The 19,894-nt window shown below is 39.7% G+C and overlaps 1 protein-coding gene across 1 annotated transcript in view; it reads right to left on the bottom strand.

Annotated features, from left to right (window-relative positions):
• Nucleotides 1-373: 373 nt before the first annotated feature.
• LOC119895263 (F-BAR and double SH3 domains protein 2-like) overlaps nucleotides 374-19,894 on the bottom strand; it is a 41,419-nt gene continuing 21,898 nt past the window's right edge. Inside the window, exons 6-20 of the mRNA XM_038708246.1 lie at nucleotides 19,216-19,349; nucleotides 16,819-16,873; nucleotides 16,604-16,732; nucleotides 16,396-16,518; nucleotides 14,201-14,296; nucleotides 10,007-10,123; nucleotides 7,805-7,903; nucleotides 6,728-6,880; nucleotides 6,410-6,544; nucleotides 5,114-5,197; nucleotides 4,767-4,950; nucleotides 4,447-4,670; nucleotides 3,174-3,384; nucleotides 2,982-3,046; nucleotides 374-2,795 (exon numbers count right to left, since the gene is read on the bottom strand). Of these exons, the coding sequence (XP_038564174.1) occupies nucleotides 2,712-2,795; nucleotides 2,982-3,046; nucleotides 3,174-3,384; nucleotides 4,447-4,670; nucleotides 4,767-4,950; nucleotides 5,114-5,197; nucleotides 6,410-6,544; nucleotides 6,728-6,880; nucleotides 7,805-7,903; nucleotides 10,007-10,123; nucleotides 14,201-14,296; nucleotides 16,396-16,518; nucleotides 16,604-16,732; nucleotides 16,819-16,873; nucleotides 19,216-19,349 (1,893 nt within the window). The 3' untranslated portion in view covers nucleotides 374-2,711. The remainder of the gene's footprint in view (nucleotides 2,796-2,981; nucleotides 3,047-3,173; nucleotides 3,385-4,446; nucleotides 4,671-4,766; nucleotides 4,951-5,113; nucleotides 5,198-6,409; nucleotides 6,545-6,727; nucleotides 6,881-7,804; nucleotides 7,904-10,006; nucleotides 10,124-14,200; nucleotides 14,297-16,395; nucleotides 16,519-16,603; nucleotides 16,733-16,818; nucleotides 16,874-19,215; nucleotides 19,350-19,894) is intronic.

Here is a 19,894-nt window from a genome sequence, read left to right as displayed (position 1 = left end):
CAAATGAATATATAGTTTTTTATTATTATTAATCTGAAACTTTTTCATTTAAATGTCCCACACATTTGCATGTTTGTTGTGAGGTTTAGAGTTTGTTTATGGGCCGGAGAATGCATAGACGACTTGCTGTAAATAGATTTAAAACACATACTGCAGTTCTTATGGGCCCAAACTTCAGATTTGTCAATGGGGAAGAGATGCAGGATGTACATCTGCATGAAGTGTTAATATGGACAATGAGAGGGCGCTCTGATATCTCACACACACACACACACACACACACTAAAAAGTGCATCCACATACCAAACATACCAGGATGAAAGGCAAGTACAAACTCAAACATACAATAAAAAGGCTTGTTTGTTTCATTTAAGCTATCTTTATTTCACATTTATTTGTACACAATAAATACAGTTAAACATCCACTGGTGTGTAAATATGACGCTCCGCAGCCTCTGCAGAGCTAACATTGTAAAATGTGGGCAAGTTTGTCACCGATTTTCAGATTCAGACTTAACTTCGAATCAAGACCAGTAGCAAGTTAACAACAACTTCTCTATTTGGAAAGGAGACTTCAGTCTGATGACTCTCTTTTTTTTTTTTCTTCTTTCTTCAATACAACAGGGTAAATGCAAACTTCAAAAATAAGTTTCATGTCATTCAGATCTCAAGGAGATCAACGAGAACACAGCAACACGGCTGACAGATATCTCTTTTCCTCTGATCGAATTAAACTAATGTTTAATAGTTTTAAAACAAATCCTAATCCTAAAAACAAAACAAAAAAAACCAAGCTGTGCTATTATTTGTACAGATATCCATCTCCAAGCTCTCTGTAAACTATTGGTATTTCAAAAACAATACGCTCATAAGGTCATAACTCAATCTCAAAGACACTACAATGGCTACTTAAAGGCTAAATAACGCAAGAGCCAATAAAAGAAAAGTATTTATACCAATATATCTGGTAAACAAAACGTCAAACAAGAAATATTCAACAAACAAAAATAGCATCCACAATACTGAAAAGGAATAAGAAGACATCAAAAAGTGCTTCACTATGACAGTATAGATCTTTTTTTTCTTTCTTTTTTTTTTTTAAATGGACAGCTAGCAGCTCAGGATGGTTTCCTCCTCAAAAAAATAAAGGAATGTTTAAACTGCACATAACTCAGTGTAAACGGTCACCAACTGCAACCTCAACAAACCGCTGCTCCTCACCAGCAACCTTCACAGGCTACATTAGTGTCATAACAACATTTGTAGATCTTAATTTTACACAAGAAAGAAACAAAAGTTAGACTATAAGTATGTAAGCACTACATTTCTCCCTTTAGGATTTTTTTTAGCGTTTGGTGCAAAGAAAACTAACATAACGTTTTATTTATTTTGTTTTTAATGAATCAAAAAAAAAGGTAAAGGATCCAATATGTTTTTAAATCAGACAACTTTTTAAGGAGATTCCCCCTACTGACATAACAATCAATCAACTAAAATTGCCACTTTCCCCTTGTTAATGTAACCGCGTACAGTTACGTGTGTTCGAGGAGAGGACCAGCCTCGTCCATGCTGGCGTTTTGATCGAGCGTTGAGACGACCAGACATTTGGTTTGTGTTGAAGATGCATGTTCACAACACGCTGTGATGTCCTGCCGAGTGTAACTTTGTTGCATAGAAGTAATCCAATTGTGAAAGCTCTCAACAGATCAACATTGTCAAAATAAGAGTAAGAGTGTAAGTGACAAAGTAATACATAACCGGGTGACATGGTGAAACCATTATTAATAATATATTAATAGTGATATTTTCGATATACGTACGGCAGAGTGTTGCATTCATCTTTGTCCAATCAAAGTAGTTTTAAGCGGTTAGTTCAAAGAATACTTAAACATTTCAGAAATATGCTTATTAATTTTCTTGTGTTTGATAAGAAGATTTTATCATTATTATTATTTTTATCATCACCACGCTCAGCAGTTTTAACTCCAACAGAGGAGGTTAAATAGACGTCGATGGTGCAACTCACACACGGACTGGTGTGTTTTTGTAGTCGAACTTGACACTTAAAATTTGTGCGGATTTATTTCGCCCCCACAAGCGAATAATGTGATGTTACTTTTTCTATCAATTTCTTACAATAACAGGTTTTACTGTATTTTTAGGGCCTGCACAGGACAACAGGCCTCATTATCTGACAGTTATTACAATATGAATCACTATGAGCAAAGAACAGAAACAGGATTTGAGTAGTGCGTGTTTTGAATACCAATACCAGGTCTGACACTTGAAGATTTTAACAGCAGATATTCTGAATATTCTCAAAATATTTTGTCAGGACTGAAAATGATTCATGTCCAATATGGATTAGAGGATGTTTAACTTTGAATAAAAGTTATAATATTTATTGGTCAAAAAGGAGACCGACAATGGGTAAGGGAGTGTGAGAAATGAAACAACTAAACAGGAAATAAAAGAAGCATAGATAAGAGAAAGGCACAGTATTCCTCCACAGCACACTAATCCTATGAGGTGTCGTGTGAAAAGACAAAGAGGATAGAGTGTAGGGCCTCTCTTGGCCTCCAGGCGTCTTCAGGGGGGTTTAAGTTTCCTCAGGTTTCCTTTAGGGAGCGCGTTTAGAGGCACAGAGCCGCCAAGTCCCAGCTGGTTTGAACAGAGCAGACGTTGCCGCCGTCACCACCAGGGTGCTGCCTTCACACCAGCGTGATCTCCACCTCCTCCCTTCGCTTCACCTGCCCACGAGGATGCTGCTTAGGGGGCGGAGGAGCCGCACGGACCTGGAAACATCCATCAATCAGTGGCTCAATTTAATTTATTGATATTATTTAATTATTAGTGGAATTAAAATACAACTAGAAGTTTTTGTGCTCAGTTATTGATCGGCTCACTTTGGGCAAGAAGCCTGGTACACATCAGTAGGTCACTCGCTCTAGGCTAACGCATAGAAAGACATGTTTACTCACAGGTCGAATGGTGCCAGAGCTACTCTCTGGGTATTTGGGAGGTTGAGTGGAGCCTTGGACTGGACCTGAAGAGAGCAGCGGACACAGATTACCATCACAGATAACAGTTTAAACAAATTCAGTACAGTCACTACAATTCAGATCTCATACTTACTCCGCCTACTTTAATACAGACAAACAAGTAAATCTTACTCTGAAAGGGGCTTTTGTGCGGCGCTGGTGGCGGCCTGTGATGTCCATTATGATAGGAGGGTGGTCGACCAATGGGAGAGGCTGTGGCGCTGCAAGGACTCGACTGAGGAGAGCACGTAGTGGGCGTCTGAAGGGGGCTGCTATGGAGAGGCCCCGGCTGGAAGGGACTACGAGGTGACCGGTCGCACTGGGCCAGAGGGGAGGAGGATGCCTTGAAAACAACAGGCAAAAAATATTAATTTACACAGTGACAATGTGACTCGGGTCTTGTTTATTGTTAAGGCTCTTTTCCCAAGACTGGCTTAAAGTATGGAAATAATAAATAACTAACGTTAGCTAAGTTGTGGGTGTACTAAGACGAGATGGTTCCAGAGCCAGCACAGTATCCGTGTTTACATCAAATTATCAAGCGGATTTTAAGCAAATCTTTGAAATGTTGCTAAAAAGGAAATGCGAATTAGGTGTGTTTCCATCAGCTGGTTTGGAGCCAATAAACTAGGCTACGCAGAGCATAGTTGATGTTACACATGGCTGCAATAAACAAGAAATAGATGTTGCAAACTGGAAAGAAAACCAGTCGCATCGACCCCAGGATGATGTATCTGAGAGGCCTTCAGGAATCTGTTTGAACGGGGCAAGTTGTAAGTGTTCTTTCATGTCAGCTAGTAAACAGACAGAAACATGAGTTAAATGTTCGCTACATCAGAACTTACTCAGCAAAGATGCTTTAATCTCTCATTTAGCGCATTAACTTGCGTAAAAAGGCAAAAACAACCAAGCGTAAAGCTTTTTGTTAAAATTGAGGAAGTTTTTCAAATTTTGCCGTTTTCATTAACCTTTTCAAACGAGATACTTCAAGATGCACATAGCAGCTAGCGCACCGTGAGGAGATATTTGTTGAATATGACAATAAGATGTGTGTTTGATGAGAAAGACTTAACCCACCTTTAACAGTGGAAGATGCGACCACAGATGGTTTGTAACATCATTTCTGTGTGTGCAGTACTGCAGTATACATGCAACATTATTATATGCATATTGGTAAATATGAGACTTAAACTTACAGAAATTATCATTTTTTTGCATGGATATTATTATATATTTGCTTCTACACATAAAAGCCAACACATATAAAGTTAAGCTTTATATAACAGATATAACAGAAATCTTGTATAAAACCAAACGCAAAAATTTCATCTCTGTTCTTTAAATTCAGTGGTGAAGTCAGGATATAGCCAAATTCTAATTTTTAAGTATATAAGTGTCAACATGCCTGTGCACTGCCATCTCTTTGTCCATCTCCGTTCTCGCTGGCACCGAGGAGATCCTCCACCAGAACCGCAGGAAAGACGCCAACGACGCCGTTAAACTCTCCCTCCCAGAAACCATCGTCCTCGTGGGTCTCTCTGCTCATGATGCGGATGATGGCCCCTTCTGGAAATGACAGCTCGTCGTCTGTTTGTGCCACGTAGTCGTACAGGGCCTTTGCAAATGACACTGCAACAGAGAAGGACTATATAGCAGGACATACAGATAGTTGACAGACATAAAATATTGGCTATAAAACATTGATTTAATAAAGGTATCCCTCACCGCTGGAGTCTCCGTTGATGGAGCCAGTTGCTAGTTCGGTTTCAGGTTCAGTGGAGTTACTGGAGGAATGGGATCGGGCATCCAGAGCGGCCAGAGCCTGCAGCATGCTCAGTAGGCTGTTAGAGGAAGGCAGCTGCAAGTATTTTTCTGGGACGTAGCCTACCTGTCCACTGCGGTTTCTGGCCTGGAAATGCAGAAAATATATGCTAATGATGACGAATGGTGGGAAATCCACAACAGATACCATCAAAAATCATCAAAAAATGCAAATGAGTTCAGCTGAAAACGCTGAAATCTGTGGCTATGAATTAAACAACACCGCTTAGATGCGTGAATTTGTAGAGTACCTTGACCCAGTCCTCCATGTCGCCATCATCAATGACCTCCAAGATTTCCTGCTCCTCAATGGTCAGTTCATCGGGCTGAGACGCCTGGAAACAAGAAAACAGATCAGTTTGCATGAAAATAAGAGAAACAAGTGCTGCAGTAACACAAGTAACACTAGTCTCCTCAGTGTCCTTCCAAATCAAGTATTTTTATTTTGGTCGCTGAATCCTAATCTATCAATGATCACTGCGTCACCTTTTGATATAATGCAGTCTAATACATAAGATCTGTTTCCAATATTTTTGGTGTTTCAGACAGGCGCTGATTTAACTTTATTTTGAAAAATAGAGGCTGCAGTTTGTGCCTATGTTAAATTATATTGAGTTATTTTGATGTTTATGTGTATTTATTTTGTTAATCCTCACTGCTAAAGTGCATATAAAACATCTTCATCCTCAAGTTTCTATTAAGCTCATAAGTAAGCTGATTATCACTTTATAAATAATAAATGGAGGTATGGAAAAAGTCAGGTGTCTAATGTTTAATGAATGAGGAACATGTTAATCATGTGATGTCATGCGATTTTTGTAAATTTTCACTTGTGCCATCTTGTGTGACTGCAAAGTATAAAAAATAAATCTTATCAAGCACAATGACGCTGTATAAAATTAAATAAAGTGCTGGGATATTAATAGTTTTTCTTTTAACAATGTGATTTTTACAGTTGTGTCTACTGACTGCTGCAGAGATTATGTGTTATGTGTGAGTTATGACAATTGTACTAACTTTCAAACAATTTCTATTCACATTTACTAGGACAAATATTATTTGTAGTGGGTGTTATTATATTTCTGCATTATTGTTTTGCTGCTGCCTGTTGCTCTGCAGGATTTGATCTCGAGAACGCTGATTTTGAAGCTGTTGTCGTCACTTCAGCCTCTTACTGTGTTACGTTTGTATTTCCTAACCTTTTAATAAACTGATTTTAAAACATCTTGCCAAATGACTGCAGTTGAAAATTAGCCGGCTTGTGAACATTGGCACATTCAAAAAATTGAAATGTTGATAAAGGTGTGTTGTCCTTAAAAAGTATTGACAATAACAGGATATCAAGTGATTAATAGATCTAAAAATGTCAGGATTTATGCAAAAATATTATACACAATATAAGACATAATATGAAGGAACCCCTTATTTAAACTGACAGTTTCTGCACAAGTATGCGCAGTAATGACAACAGCAAGTCTAATGAAGGCCCTCACCCCTCACGCTAACTCTACATTCACAGGAAGCAGTAGTTTCTATTCTGCTGGTACCTTGTAGGAGTAGAGTACTTTGCAGGTGAGGGGATAGTTTTTCAAGGTGCTGGAGGGGCTGGAGCTGCTGTCGTCTAACACTTCACCACTGTCCTCTATCTCCTCTTCATCCTCTCGCTCCAAATCTGCTGTTCCCTGCAGAAATATCATAAATGTTACTTTGTGTGACACGGCTGCAGGTTGAAAGTGTAACAAAATATCCAACTCTAAAACAACTATACTTCATTATGATGATTCTGGGAGCACTAGATACTCTGTACTCTATAAATACATTGTTAAAATTTGCATTTATCCATTAGTGTACTTTGTGAGTCTTACAGAGAGTGAAGGATCGTGGGTACTGAGGTTGTTCCAGCGCTCGTTCTCCAGCTCCTCCATCACCTGGTTCATGGCGCTCTTCAGCCACGTTTCAACAGCAACACCCGCCTGCCTCAGTAAGTCCAGACGGGCCTCGGCTTTCAGCTTCACCGTCTGAAAAATAAAAAATACAATAAATTTATAAACATAACAGCACACCAAAGGCATGCGTCTCATCCACTGTTCCATCACCACCCCAGGTTGTTTGGTCCGGACCAATAACATTTAAAAAAAAGACGCATTGTTGCTTTTTTAGTTTTGGTGTGTTTCGTGCTCACTGCAGCGTATTACAAACAAACTGAACGTGCTTTCATGCCTACGCTGTTTGGTTCTATCAAACTTATTTGGTGTGTTTGCCTTTTTGCTTCAGTCTGTTTAAGCTGGTGTGAAACCGGTCAATCAAAGTCTCGTGCTGGACCATAAGACTGGACTGAGACCACTTGAAAAGGAGGGTCTCTGTCTTGCTTCCAGGTCGGGTGTGAAAGCACCCCCCCAAAAAAATCTAAATTTAAAGAAATTGCTTGTTCTGCCACAAACGACTATTCTCATTATTAATGAGTCTATTACTTTTTTGACTAATTGTTTACAAGTGTCAAGAGGCTCATTTTGTCCAAACAACACTCCAAAATGTAAATATATTTAAAATACTACAATTACTAAATTACAATTATTTACTACTTTATTATTCATGATTTTCAATGAATCAATTGTCCATAACAATTTCCTACAGTCTTGTGTCTTGGTTTTGTTGGACCAACAATCGAAAACAAAAAGCAAATATTCAATTCTAACATTTGAGCGTTTGGTTGATCGACAGAAATTAATGGGCAACTACATTGATAGATGCCAATCAATTAATTGACTTATCCATAGCTCTACACTGTATGAATGCAACCTGCAGCCCTGCTGCATTAGACCCTAATCTGTGTCATTTCATCTTTTTAACCAGTAGGTGGAGTACTAGGGCCACTTTAACAACACTGATTGAGAAAAGAGGAACGCACCTCTTTCTCAATCACACCCCCACCCACACGTCACCTCTGCCCTCCGAAGACTCTGCCTGGCCACCTCCATCTTGGTCTCCAGCTCACTGTTGTTTTGTTCTGATGATTCCTGTGTCCCATATTCCTCCAGGGCCTGAAAACAAATCACAAGAGGAATCATCCAAAATGTTAAAAAAAGAGAAACATTAAAGACACTTTTTAAATTGAAGACATCTGACTGAGACAGAGTGACTCATTTCCTGTTTTAAGGAAACAGACAGATTGATCCTGGGGCGAGTTCAGCTCCATAAAAACATTTATCTAAACTGAAATGGTGGTACCTTGAACAACCTGTTGAGTACTCAAGGGCACTGCCCTTTTAATACGAAGGGTTCTATACAAACATCGCTGCTGATTGGGTAACACCTCTGACACACCCTCCAAACGGGAGTAAACGTACCCCAAAGCCCCGCTGAACACCATTTTGAAGAGAAAACGTAGCAAAACGGTGCACATGGTTTTCAGATTGAACGTGCTGTGCTGGGAAAACGGTTTGCAATCACTTAACTTCACCAGGATCGGGAAAAGGAGTTAATGTGAGGTGATGATGAACTCTTATCCTGTGTTGTATTGCATCATACATATTTTCCTTTACACAAATTTTATGATCTGCTGGTTTATCAACCTATCGACCTACCTTGTTGATTAAGGTAAAGATCTAAGAGGTCGAAAAACATTTGTTGGTCTGCCTGAACCTGCTGTGTCTCCATCGTCCCCCGGAGTCAGAGTCCTGGCAGTAGCCGCTGTAAATCACCTCGGTACTGTGTTCCCTGACTCCGAGGCTGATAGTTCATCTCATCTCTGGTTCTGGGGCCCCGGCAGCATTTCCTATTGGGACCCCAGGCCTGAAAATCTCTTCCTGCTGGCTGTCCAAAGTTGCTATACTAGTGGTGTAAACAAACACCAACACTCCCCCAGTGTGCCGAGCTCATTCAGTCTATGACTGAGCTCCATGTCCAGGTAGAGTCAGCTAACAGGACCGCTAAAACTAGAGTTAGCGCTGCTAACGCTAAACGCAGTTTAGTTGCCTATAAGTGGGCAGCCCTGAGAATCATCACACTTTTATGTTTCAGCAATAATTGTCTGCACATCCATGAATACACAGCAAATAGGAGCTGCTAACAGCTAATTTAGCATTTTTTCAGTGATATTGGCATAAAACAGGGCTCAAGTTGTAGCCCACAGTTAACTGACTCCATGGCAGCATTATTTTGTAGTTCCTGGTTACATCCCCCAAAGGGCCAAAATGACAGGAACAGTAGTTCCAAAACATAGAGCATGATTATCCTCCAAATGTAAGTAAGACAAAGAATAATACAAAATCCATTAATTATAATTTTCATTTCATTTTCACATTCAGTATTTTTTTGGGACTGAAAATGAAGCTCAGACTGTACCATCGACACGGTTCTTACATTGCTGGGGCACAGACATTCTCCTCCATCCATTCATATACTGATATTTGCCCTGTGTTATAAACCTGTGGACATATCCACAATATTCCCAGCAACCATTCATTCCACAAGGAATTATGGGTGTAATGATGTAACACAATAAAACAATACAAGACCGTTTCTACCGTCACAGTTCCTGGAAATTACGACAGAAAATTATGGTGTGTTAAATGATTGACAAACTGATTTATGGCCAGACTACTTCCTTGTAGATTCAAAGGGCTGTAACGTGGTTAGTTAAGTTCACGTAAACGCAATGAGTCACACAGAGGGCTGGAGTGGACATAAGTTGAGTTCTTAGCGTTAACTACAACATGAAGTACCTGACTATCAATGTATAAAGGTTCACACGTGTTCTTGAAAAGCTCACGTTTTCCTGTTTGTGCTATAATGCAAGAGATTTCTTCTGAGAGCTTACTCAAAAAACATGTGTATAAAATTCTCGCTTAGTGCGCGGAGAAAAAGAAAAGAGATGCCAAAAATTGAGATTCAGAGACTGTATTACAATGCTCAAAGTCTCAAACATTTGGATGTGTTTTTCTTTTTGGTACAATCCCCCTTGTAAAATGGAGTAACATGTATCTCCCCCGATGGCCTAGGATCCTATGTTTCTGTACTGTGTATGACCAACAGCGTAGAAGGTGAAGGTGTTTGATGAAGTGTGTACAGGATATGGTGACAGTATCTCCCTCCTGAAGCATGCCTAAAACATCATCACTTCATCGTTTTAATCTGGTTCTCACCCTCTGAGCGTGGATGATGCTCTTGTATTCTCGGGCAACGCGGCTTGCCCATTTCCTCGCCTCTTTATCCAGGCCGTGCTCCTCCGTCGTTCCGCTTTCTTTCAGCAGCTGCATTACCTACAAATCCCACAGAGATGGAGGGAGAGAGAGTGAAACAAAGCAGGTGACGGAGACAAGACCATAACAATATTTAACCAATATAACAGAGACTGTAGAGTATATCAAACTGCTGATATTGACCTATTATTGGAAATCAGATTTGTTCCAGAAGTTGTTGTGAACAAACCTTCACAACAATTCTAAAGGTTCAGTGTGTAATATTTCTGAGGATCTTTCGACAGAAATGCAATATAACATCCATAACTATGTTTTCAGTGGTGTATAACGACCTTACATAATGAACCGTTACTTTTTATTTTTTTTACCTTAGAATTAGCCATTTCTACATACCCGCAGGCACCCCCTTATCGGACGTCGCCACGTTATATCATCATGTTTTGACAGTATCTGAAAACGGATAAACAGCGCTACAGAGCGCGTTTTGCCACTATGGTGTTCTTCTTCTGCTTGTATAATTCTGGCAGTGTAGACGCCGGTAGACGCTCGTCACTACTTTGAATGCATAAGAAGGAGAAGAGGAACTAATAATAATATACAGTCTGAGTAGTCGTCTGGTTTATAAGAAGTAAGAAGAGAAGTGAAATTTGGACAGATAGAGGACTACACCTATTATTTAGCACGAGCCGACAGCGTGTGGATCTTCATCGTCAAAGAAGCGAAAACATGATGAACACCAGATGAGTCGGGACAGATACAGACAGATGATGGCAGAAATAAAGGATTTATTTGTTGTGGATTTTCCCAGATTGAAGGATCTGATGCAGGACAAATGTTTTCAAAGCCTAACTGAAGAAGCTCCTAGCAGACAGTTATTGTTAAACTTCACATTTTCCTGCCCTAGTAGAAAAACTACAGTATGTAGCTGGATTGTAATGCCATGTAACGTTAGTTATATCTCAAGGCTTTGGTTGGACATAAATGTGTTTGTTATGTTCGTGAAACAATCATCTGATTAATTGGCAATAAAACGGTAACCTAACGTTACAGCTGGAAGCACAGATAAGCCAGCTAAACTTTTACTGACCTAGAAAAATATTTAGTTGGGTTATAATTTTTAACTGTGTCTTGGTTTTAATATGTGGGCATAAATGTGTCGGTAATGTTTGAGACAGTCAGCTGATTATTATTTAAAACGTTACAGCATGGAAGTTCAGATCAGCCAGCTAAACTTCCTTTTACTGCACTTCACTGCTAACAGCATTACAATAAGAGAGAGGAGCCTTGATCCTCACCTGCCTTTGTAAACTTCATGCATGATGTGGCTTACTTTTTCCTGTTATCTGTCAGCGGTCATACTTGCAGTAGACGAAATGGTTTTTGAGATGTTTTTTGCTTCAGTATGTTAGTCCAGATGACCCAAACCTCCCAAGATGTAACAAAATGCATGATAACAATGTATTACAGGAGTATGAGACATCATGTAGCACTTCATTTATTGATGTTGCTGTTGTTTGATGAACAATTAACAATAATATTCACAAAATCTAATGGTTTTACGGAAGAATTGAGACAAAATATAATTTCTTAATATATCCATCTAAAGTACATCTTTTCCAAGAAGAAACCAATTTCTTGACTGTCTACTCCCTTTTGTCCTGTGCGGCCACTGTAGCTTTCTTACACGCTTGGAAAGGGGAAGGGGAGGCATTGAGTGGAAAAAGAGGTAGTTTGTCCAAATAACAACCCCTTACTGTAAATTACCTAACACAGAAACATGATTATTTCTTTAAAAAAAATCTAACTGAATGTACCTTTAATGTCCCACCAAAACGTCTTTAAGAGGACACTGCGGTTTCCCAAATGCCAGTAAAAGAACCACCAGTGTGAGTTATGTTTACCATTTCTGTTACGTCAATGTGTCAACTTCCTCTTTACATTTCACATTGGGCTAGTTTAAAAAGTGCTTTGTAGGAAAAATACACACTGGAATGGCCCATTTGTCTCAGCATCAACACGGTTCACTTCTGCCTCTCCCTTACATCTCTCAATTTTAATTTTGTGTTTCAAATTCGACTTTTCTTTCTTTATTAATATTGAAAAAAACATTTGAGTTAAGAGGTTTCCACATGACAACAGCAGTGTGTGTGCGTGTGTATGGAGGGTAAAGGCTGGGTTAGGGAGGGTCAGTGCACTCTGATGAGGCCCACTCACAATGCCTCCTTTTCACAGCTGGTCCATTCAAAAGGCCCAGACTACCTCCTGCCCCTCCCTCCCAGTTCAGCTCTATTCCTTACCGGATCCCTCAGTCTGGTGAAAGTGGTATAGAGAGGGAGAGACAGAGCGAGAGAGAGGGAGGGAAGGGACAGGGGGAGGGCTCTCCACCACTAATGTTTTCTTTAGGAACAGGCTGCTGCTTGTTTGACTTCCAATGAAAACAACGCCAGCGTTTGCAGTTTGAACAAATTGTCCAGTGTTGTCCAGTGGAGCAGAGGGCCAGTGCAGAGGAGGACCGGCAGAGCTGCGCGACGGACTAGTGTGGCTAGTTTGTATGATATATATATATCTATCATACACACTAATAAACCACTGGCCGTTTTGCATACCAGGGTTGTCTTAAAGACTGATGATAAAATATTTTTGGACTGATGGTAACATTTATGCTGGTATTTAATGTTTTAAAAAGGGCAAAAAATGCTATAAATGACCAGTATGGGTTGAAAACTGAAATAGATTCCAGTCTAGAGACACTATGTGCTTCATGAACAGGTGTGCAAATGCACTGAACAGATTGCACTTGAATTAGCGCCCATGACTCAGGTTTGCTAGAGTGCGTAGGCTGTTATAAGTAGGCTGTTGAGTTTACACACAAATTGTTTATAGCCCCAAGTTTTTTGGCAAGGCAGCTGGGAGATCAGATTTTGATTAAACCACAGCTGGACATTCAGACCGAAAACAGCACACTGCGTTAAAAATGCCAGCGACGGTAGGGCTGTGTTAGTGCTGGTACTGGTGGAAACAATGAAATACAAGCCAGGAAGTCCAGTATGAATAATAGATCCATGGATGTGAAGGCTTATCAGATGCCAAAACACTCAACTGTTTACAGTATAAAAGTATATAACTATGAGGATAGTTATCACAGCTGCGTCATTTTAAACGTTCCAACAATAACGAGATAAACAGATTGAATTACCTCATTCAAGGTAATGTGCCCTTGTATGTGTTTAATTGGACACTGTAGCACCTTGTCAGATGATGCTGCGCTGTGTTGCAGCAAAAGTTGAGTAGAGTTCAACCTTTTTGCCAGACGCCCTAGTGTACTTTTCCTGTAGCTCTCTGTGCCGGCACCCCCCACCGTGTACTAATGTTGGCCTTGGATTGAGTGTGTATGAGCCAACCATCCATCCACCGTCAACAGCTTATCCTGCGTACAGGGTCGCGGGGGGCTGGAGCCAAACCCAGCTTATATCGGGCAAAAAGGCGGGGTACACCCTGGACAGGTCGCCAGTCTATATGAGCCAAGTTCAATAATTTAATACGCCTGTTTGTGAGCTTGTCATAGTTCATGACCTGTTGCACATAAAGTCATTACTTCATTACGTCATTACTTTAGAGTTTAATGACGCTGCTTGTAAAATGGTCTCTGTTAAGATAAAATTTAAACAAAAAATGGAGAGGTCTGAATATTTACACATTTAAATGTGAACTCCACTACACAGCAGTGCTATGAGTTAAATGCTAACTCCAGCATGCTAACATTCACACAATGACAATACTAACAATCCGATTATTTTGCAGGTGTATTATATTCACCATGCTCACCCACCAACATAGTTTACCATTGAGGCTTGAATACATGTGCACTCCAAATGTAGGTGCAGTTAGCTTAATTCCCTTCACAGAAACAAAGTGACAGAAACACTCAAAGCGGGTCAGATCGTTTGTTGCCTTTTCTAAGAAGTCAGCCACAGATGGAGTGGATGTGCCGACATGTTAACGTAATTGTTCGGTAAAATTTCTTCGGCCTTTGACCTATTAGGCCACACACCGAAAGTGATTTTTTGCTATTTTCAGCTGATTAAATCCGGTAGCCGAACATTCGGTGCATCCTTACAATAAATCATTAGCATTTACCGTATCTGCGTCGATGGGCTGGTACACGAAGTCCGGGGCTTGTTGAAAGTTGAGATTCTTCTGTACAAACAGCTGTTGGTGAAACTCCTGCAGTATCTACATAAAGAAAAGATGAAATACACATATTATAGAGAAGTTCTGTCAGAAACTAAATGATGATATTGATACATTTCAGTCATTAGTACATGTATCTTGTGACTTTATCCATATTTAACTTTGTTTTAATCATCCGTCCAGCGTCCATACACTCTCCAGATAAATTAGGAAAGTAGGCAGACTATTAATAACCACCCCCAACCATCCTGAAACATTAAAATATTGATAAAATAAAATATGGGAGTACGTTATTTCCTACATCCTACATTTAGAGACTTTACAGTGAGCATTCCCAAAGTAACTTCTCTGTTATCAGTTCTGTATTTAGTGACTTTATCTACATTTATCTTTTTATCTAGAAAAGTAGCTACTCGACAGTGAGTTTGGTGACATCTCATATGATATCAGTATGATGATATAGGGACTGTCAGTATATAGGTCATGTCCTTAAGCTCTTCTGAAAAAGGGGACGAGATTTGTCTGCCACAGGTGGTACAGCAGTAGTCAAATCTGAAATATTCATAACACATACAACTTGGCAGTGTGGACCAGTGAGTTATTGGCCATTACTGCGAGTTTAATGGTTTGAAACTAGAGGCCAATGAGTTAAATAATTACACGAAAAACAATAAAAAAGTGTTCTGGGAGTGAAATTCCTGATAATCATAAACCAATCCAATTTAAGCAAAACAGTATCATCATCAAAAATGTTATTTATTGCTTTGAAAACATATTATAGCATCTGCGAGCGATTATGTAGCTCCCATTAGACCAGTGGAACCAGAAGTGGAGCATGTGGAGCTTGTAATATGCTGTACATGGAAATAGATTTTGAAACTATATTTAGACTACAAAACACAACATAATAAAGAATCAAAAGTATTCATAAAATTCAAATCTAGTTAAATTGAAATTTCCTATTACACAAAGCACACATAAGACCTGTTTGTGTGGACACTGGAAGCATATGGGCTGAAATCTGAGCTCTGCTGAAAATGGCTGTTTTGCTTCCCTCTTTAATGATCTGTTCATATTCTGGCCTGAGCAGAAACAAAATGCAGCTCCACTTCCAGAGAGGCAAGATGACCTGAACAAACTAGAATTAAGAGACCAATGACGGCTCATGACTATGTAACCGAGGAGCGCCGAGGTAACTCAAACCATCAAATTAATTAGCAGCTGTTGAGGCAGTAGAGTTCAGCTCTTCCCACATTCACAAAGACACGGAGTGATATTGATGGACTAGAGATGTGCCAAACCCATCCTAAGAATCATATCGGGCATAATTTAGCTTTAATAAATAACAGTAACAAATCTGTTATTGAATCTTATATTTCTACTCTCTCTTATTAGCAAACAGCAGTGTTTAAACTTTCAGCAGGTATCTGTTTTGTCCACCTTTATTGCCAAAACATGTGTTACCTCTGACATAAATACAGTCATTGGAAGATGAAGACAGGGTTTTTGGATTAAAGAGCAGCGAACCACAATCCACCAGGCCAAAACAACCGGACCAGGCGCCACGGCGGGTGCAGTGATCACTCAGAGGAGAGGAAAGAGAGCCGGGATAGGAGCAATGCTGGCTCAGCTTGGACTTAATTCTGCTCCGGTCAGGACAAAATATATGTATATAAATAAGTATTATTTTATTTGTTACCATATTTTAATAAAAGCCTAAACTTAATTATATTTTGTGTGTGTAGCACAAAGGAACTACAAATTTTGTTTCATTATGCAGCCTTGTGCTGTATGACTAATAAACAACCTTGTACCTTGTGGCAGCATCTCATTTTTAGCTGACATTGTTGTCCCGTTGGCATTCTCCCTCTGCAGCCCCTCCCACTATATTTTGCTGCTATGTATACATTTATGTTTGCAATTATCATTTCTTTGAAGAAGAATTAAGTTCTAACTTGGTTGAACTTAGGTTGTCGCTTGATGTGCAGGTGTGTCATTTACACAAATTAAAGTATCAGATTGGACTCTATAACAGCAGAATGCCAATGTTAAAGGACTCGGATTAGCACTGGAGTCAAACAAACTGATCAGGACCTCCCTATGGGGGGTAAAAAAGTGTAATACTGGTGGTCTAGACTTACCCCATTTGAGCTGTTCAAGAGATGGTTGAAGGTGTTGTGGACAGCCTGGTAACTCTCTAGCTCAGTCTGACATAGTGAGACCAGGTAATCTTTTACCTGCTCGTAGATTTTGCCATCTAAGACCTGCAGAACCAAACAAACAGAACAAGTTCACAGTAAATCTCTGTCTCCAACCATCCAAACACCCATTCAGAGGGTACGTCCTCACCTTGATGCAATCCATGAGGTCTGTATCATAGTATCGGTGCTGGTGAGCATTAGCGGCTGCTAGAGTGAGAAGGTAGTCATTTCTGGCATGTGTGGCTTTGGAGTTGCATTCGCTCCTCTTGGCTTTCAGCTGGAATGCAAAAGTTCATGCGGTTGACTGCAGCACAAAAATATCACAAACTGTAGTGCAGTGTTTAGGATGTAAAGATCTCATACCTTTACGCTTGCCCTCTGAAGACTCGATCTGGACTGGAAGAGACTTAGCTTAGACCTGAACAAAAGACAAGAGACACTGTTTGACTTCATGACTTTAGGAGAGAACATATCAACAGCGTTTATTTTTAATATTTCTTATATTTTTGTTTAAGTAGTATTTGTAGTATTAGAATGAAAGCCAATCAGTTGCTAAGTCTTTCAGACAGCAAAACTTCACAGAGCTGTGCCTCCTAAGCTCTATAATAAACTTTCCTAATGGGCAGAAATATGTCTGCAATGTGGTGAGTCCAGGTGCCAGCTGTTGATGTTGTGCCAGGACAAAGTGTTCGGCTCCCTCAAGCATGAATATTAGCCGTTTACTGGGATGCAACTAACGACTATTTTCTTTATTGATTAGACCCCCTCCTAAATGTGTTTTTCTTATATTTACTTCACTTAATGAACTTGCAGAGTTTGACATTAGAAGTCTGTTTTCACATTCATCTGCTAAAGCAGGAATGTTTCTTTATGCTCACCTTAAATATGAGTTCAAGACGTGTACGTCAGAGCAAGATTTGTGACTTTACAACTTTTTGGGAAACCAATCATGGTCCAGTATGCAACTTACACAAGTGACATGTGGAAACTAAAATCTTCCGGTGCACATACACTAAGAAAGATCTTTTCAGTGAAGTAGGAGATGTCTTGTGTGCAACAGATAAACTTTTGAAATGAAAAACATTTGCATATTTATAGATTCTGGACTTTTCAATGAGTGAGGACTAGATGTAATTTTAAAAAAGTGAACCAGATAATTGAAGAGAGAGAGTGAAAGACAGAGAGCCGTCTCCAAATACCGGTTGCCTAACTTAAAAAGGATGAAAGTCAATTGCGAAACACCATTTTGATTGTTTGGTCGGTGACACTTACTAGATAAAGGAATGTAAATAATTGAGGAATTGACACATATTGAGACTATATAAACATGGATTTATTGAAAGGTAGGGAGTCACTCATACATCATACCGGTCAATCTGAATGAATTATACTTTGGGGTTCATGGAGGAGAATCTAACTGATCTAATGATGCTTAGCAGTCCTGTATTGACAAAACGATCTAAAGCCCAATCCGCACTAGTACGTTTTAGTTTAAAAACACAGAATTAAAACTAATACGATCTCCATCCACACCAGCGTTTTAGAGTTGATCTCAGTCTACATTTACACACATTAAAAACAAAAACACACATCTAGCGGCTGTTCACGTACACTGGGCATTTGCGTGGCGGTGTAAACATGAAGCTGATGGTCTATAGCAGAACATTTAGCAAAAGAATAAAGTAATACTGACGAAGAATCAGACCAGATTATTTTTTTTGCATGGACCAATAATGAGCTGGGACTGTTACTGTAACATTGGAGTGTGGCAGCGGAAAACAGACTGGGAGTCCTCGCAAAGTAAATGGCGACATGCACGGTACAAGTACAGGCAGATTAGTGTTATTTGCACGGTACAAAATATTTAGATAAAAATACCAAGTCAAAAACTCTGTCAGTAGCGCCGTGTGTCTGCTTTGCATGACTTATAAGACCCAATCAGAGAGCCGAGTGTAAGCGTCTGCATCATTGTTTCTAAAGTCCTCCGTTTTCAAGTTTCAAAACGATAAACGGTGTCGGCAGTGTTCTCAAACTTCTCCGTTTTAGGTCTGGATGGGAGGTGCAAACGTAGAAAAAGTTCTCCGTTTTATAACGACAACGCAGTGCTGTGAATGGGGCCTAAGCAGCTCAAACTAGCTCAAGTGGATGACCCGGTGGGTTTGAAGAAGTTCAATTCATCCAAACAACTTCTATGAAAACTGGCTTTTAATTGAGACCTACGTTTATTTATCAAAACGTGTAGCCACACCTGGGCAGTCAAAGTGACTTAGTCACTTAACTGGGCTTTAAATTGAAGTTTTACGATAATCGTCTGGTCTGTTTGTGAAAATGTATTCTTTGAGGTGATTTTTATTGTAAGCTGAATAATATTTAGTTTACTATAATGTTTGAATAGGAAAATCCTCATACATGAGAAGCTAGAACCATCAAATGTTTGGCTTTTTGCCTTGAAAAGTTACTGAAACAATGAATCAATCACCAAAATAGTTTTCAATTGACATCAATTCAGGTATAGTTGTAGGTATAATGTATTTGCTCTTAGGCACTTCGAGCGACTGTTTTACAGGCCAATTCTAGGCATCAATGTCATTAAGTAATTAGTATTCTGGTAATATTTCTACATACAGTATACATTTTTCAAATTGTGGTGTTTAACAGGCAGCAGCAGACAAAACATTTTCCACTTAAACCATGTGCTTGTAAACCCATGAATAACAACACCATAATCAATCAAAGATAGTTAAGAAATTTGGTCCATACTTGGCGTCCAGCTCTGCCTTCTCTCGGACAGCCTGTGCCATCGTCTCAGCATCCTGGTACTTCTTCCTGCTCTTGGTCAGCTCCTTCACCGACTCCTGCAGCTCAGCTTGAACCACTGTCAGCTGATCAATACACTGAGGATGGCAAGTTGGAGACACACAAAACAAGAGAGAACTTTACATTTATGCAAATTATTACCACAATGCACCACTGGAAAATTATGCAAATTCCTCTCAGCCATATCTACCGAACACGTGGGTGAGTAATGACAAAATGTTGTGTGGGATACAGGAGCTATAATGGCATCTCCTAAAAAGGTATACTGCACACAAGAGCAGCATTGTAGGCTGCAGGAACATGGCCAGCAGAAACCACAGAGCAGCAGTGGTTCCATTTCAGCAAATAGTCAAGGCGGACTTGGGCCTGATGATCAGGAAACAGGTTAAACCTCCAGACTAGTTCAGTGCTCCAAATCAGTGTGGGACAGATACTGGGCTGATGGATGTCATTAATGATAGGAGCAACAGCTGTGACTTTTATTTATTGCACTGTTTATCAGTATAACACTGGCTGTTTACATAAAGTTCCCAGTGGAAATGATTGTGGTGACACTGATCAGAGGACAGAGAACACGTGAATATGCCTGCTGCTGCTCTTAATGATTATCATTATGGCTCCC

Source organism: Micropterus salmoides, unplaced genomic scaffold, assembly GCF_014851395.1.
Source record: "Micropterus salmoides isolate LMB-PRFRI ecotype aquatic unplaced genomic scaffold, ASM1485139v1 Ms_hic_scaffold_9, whole genome shotgun sequence".
NCBI lineage: Eukaryota > Metazoa > Chordata > Actinopteri > Centrarchiformes > Centrarchidae > Micropterus > Micropterus salmoides.
The sequence above is the reverse complement of the archived record's forward strand: the minus strand, read 5'-3'. Positions and strand labels throughout refer to the sequence as shown.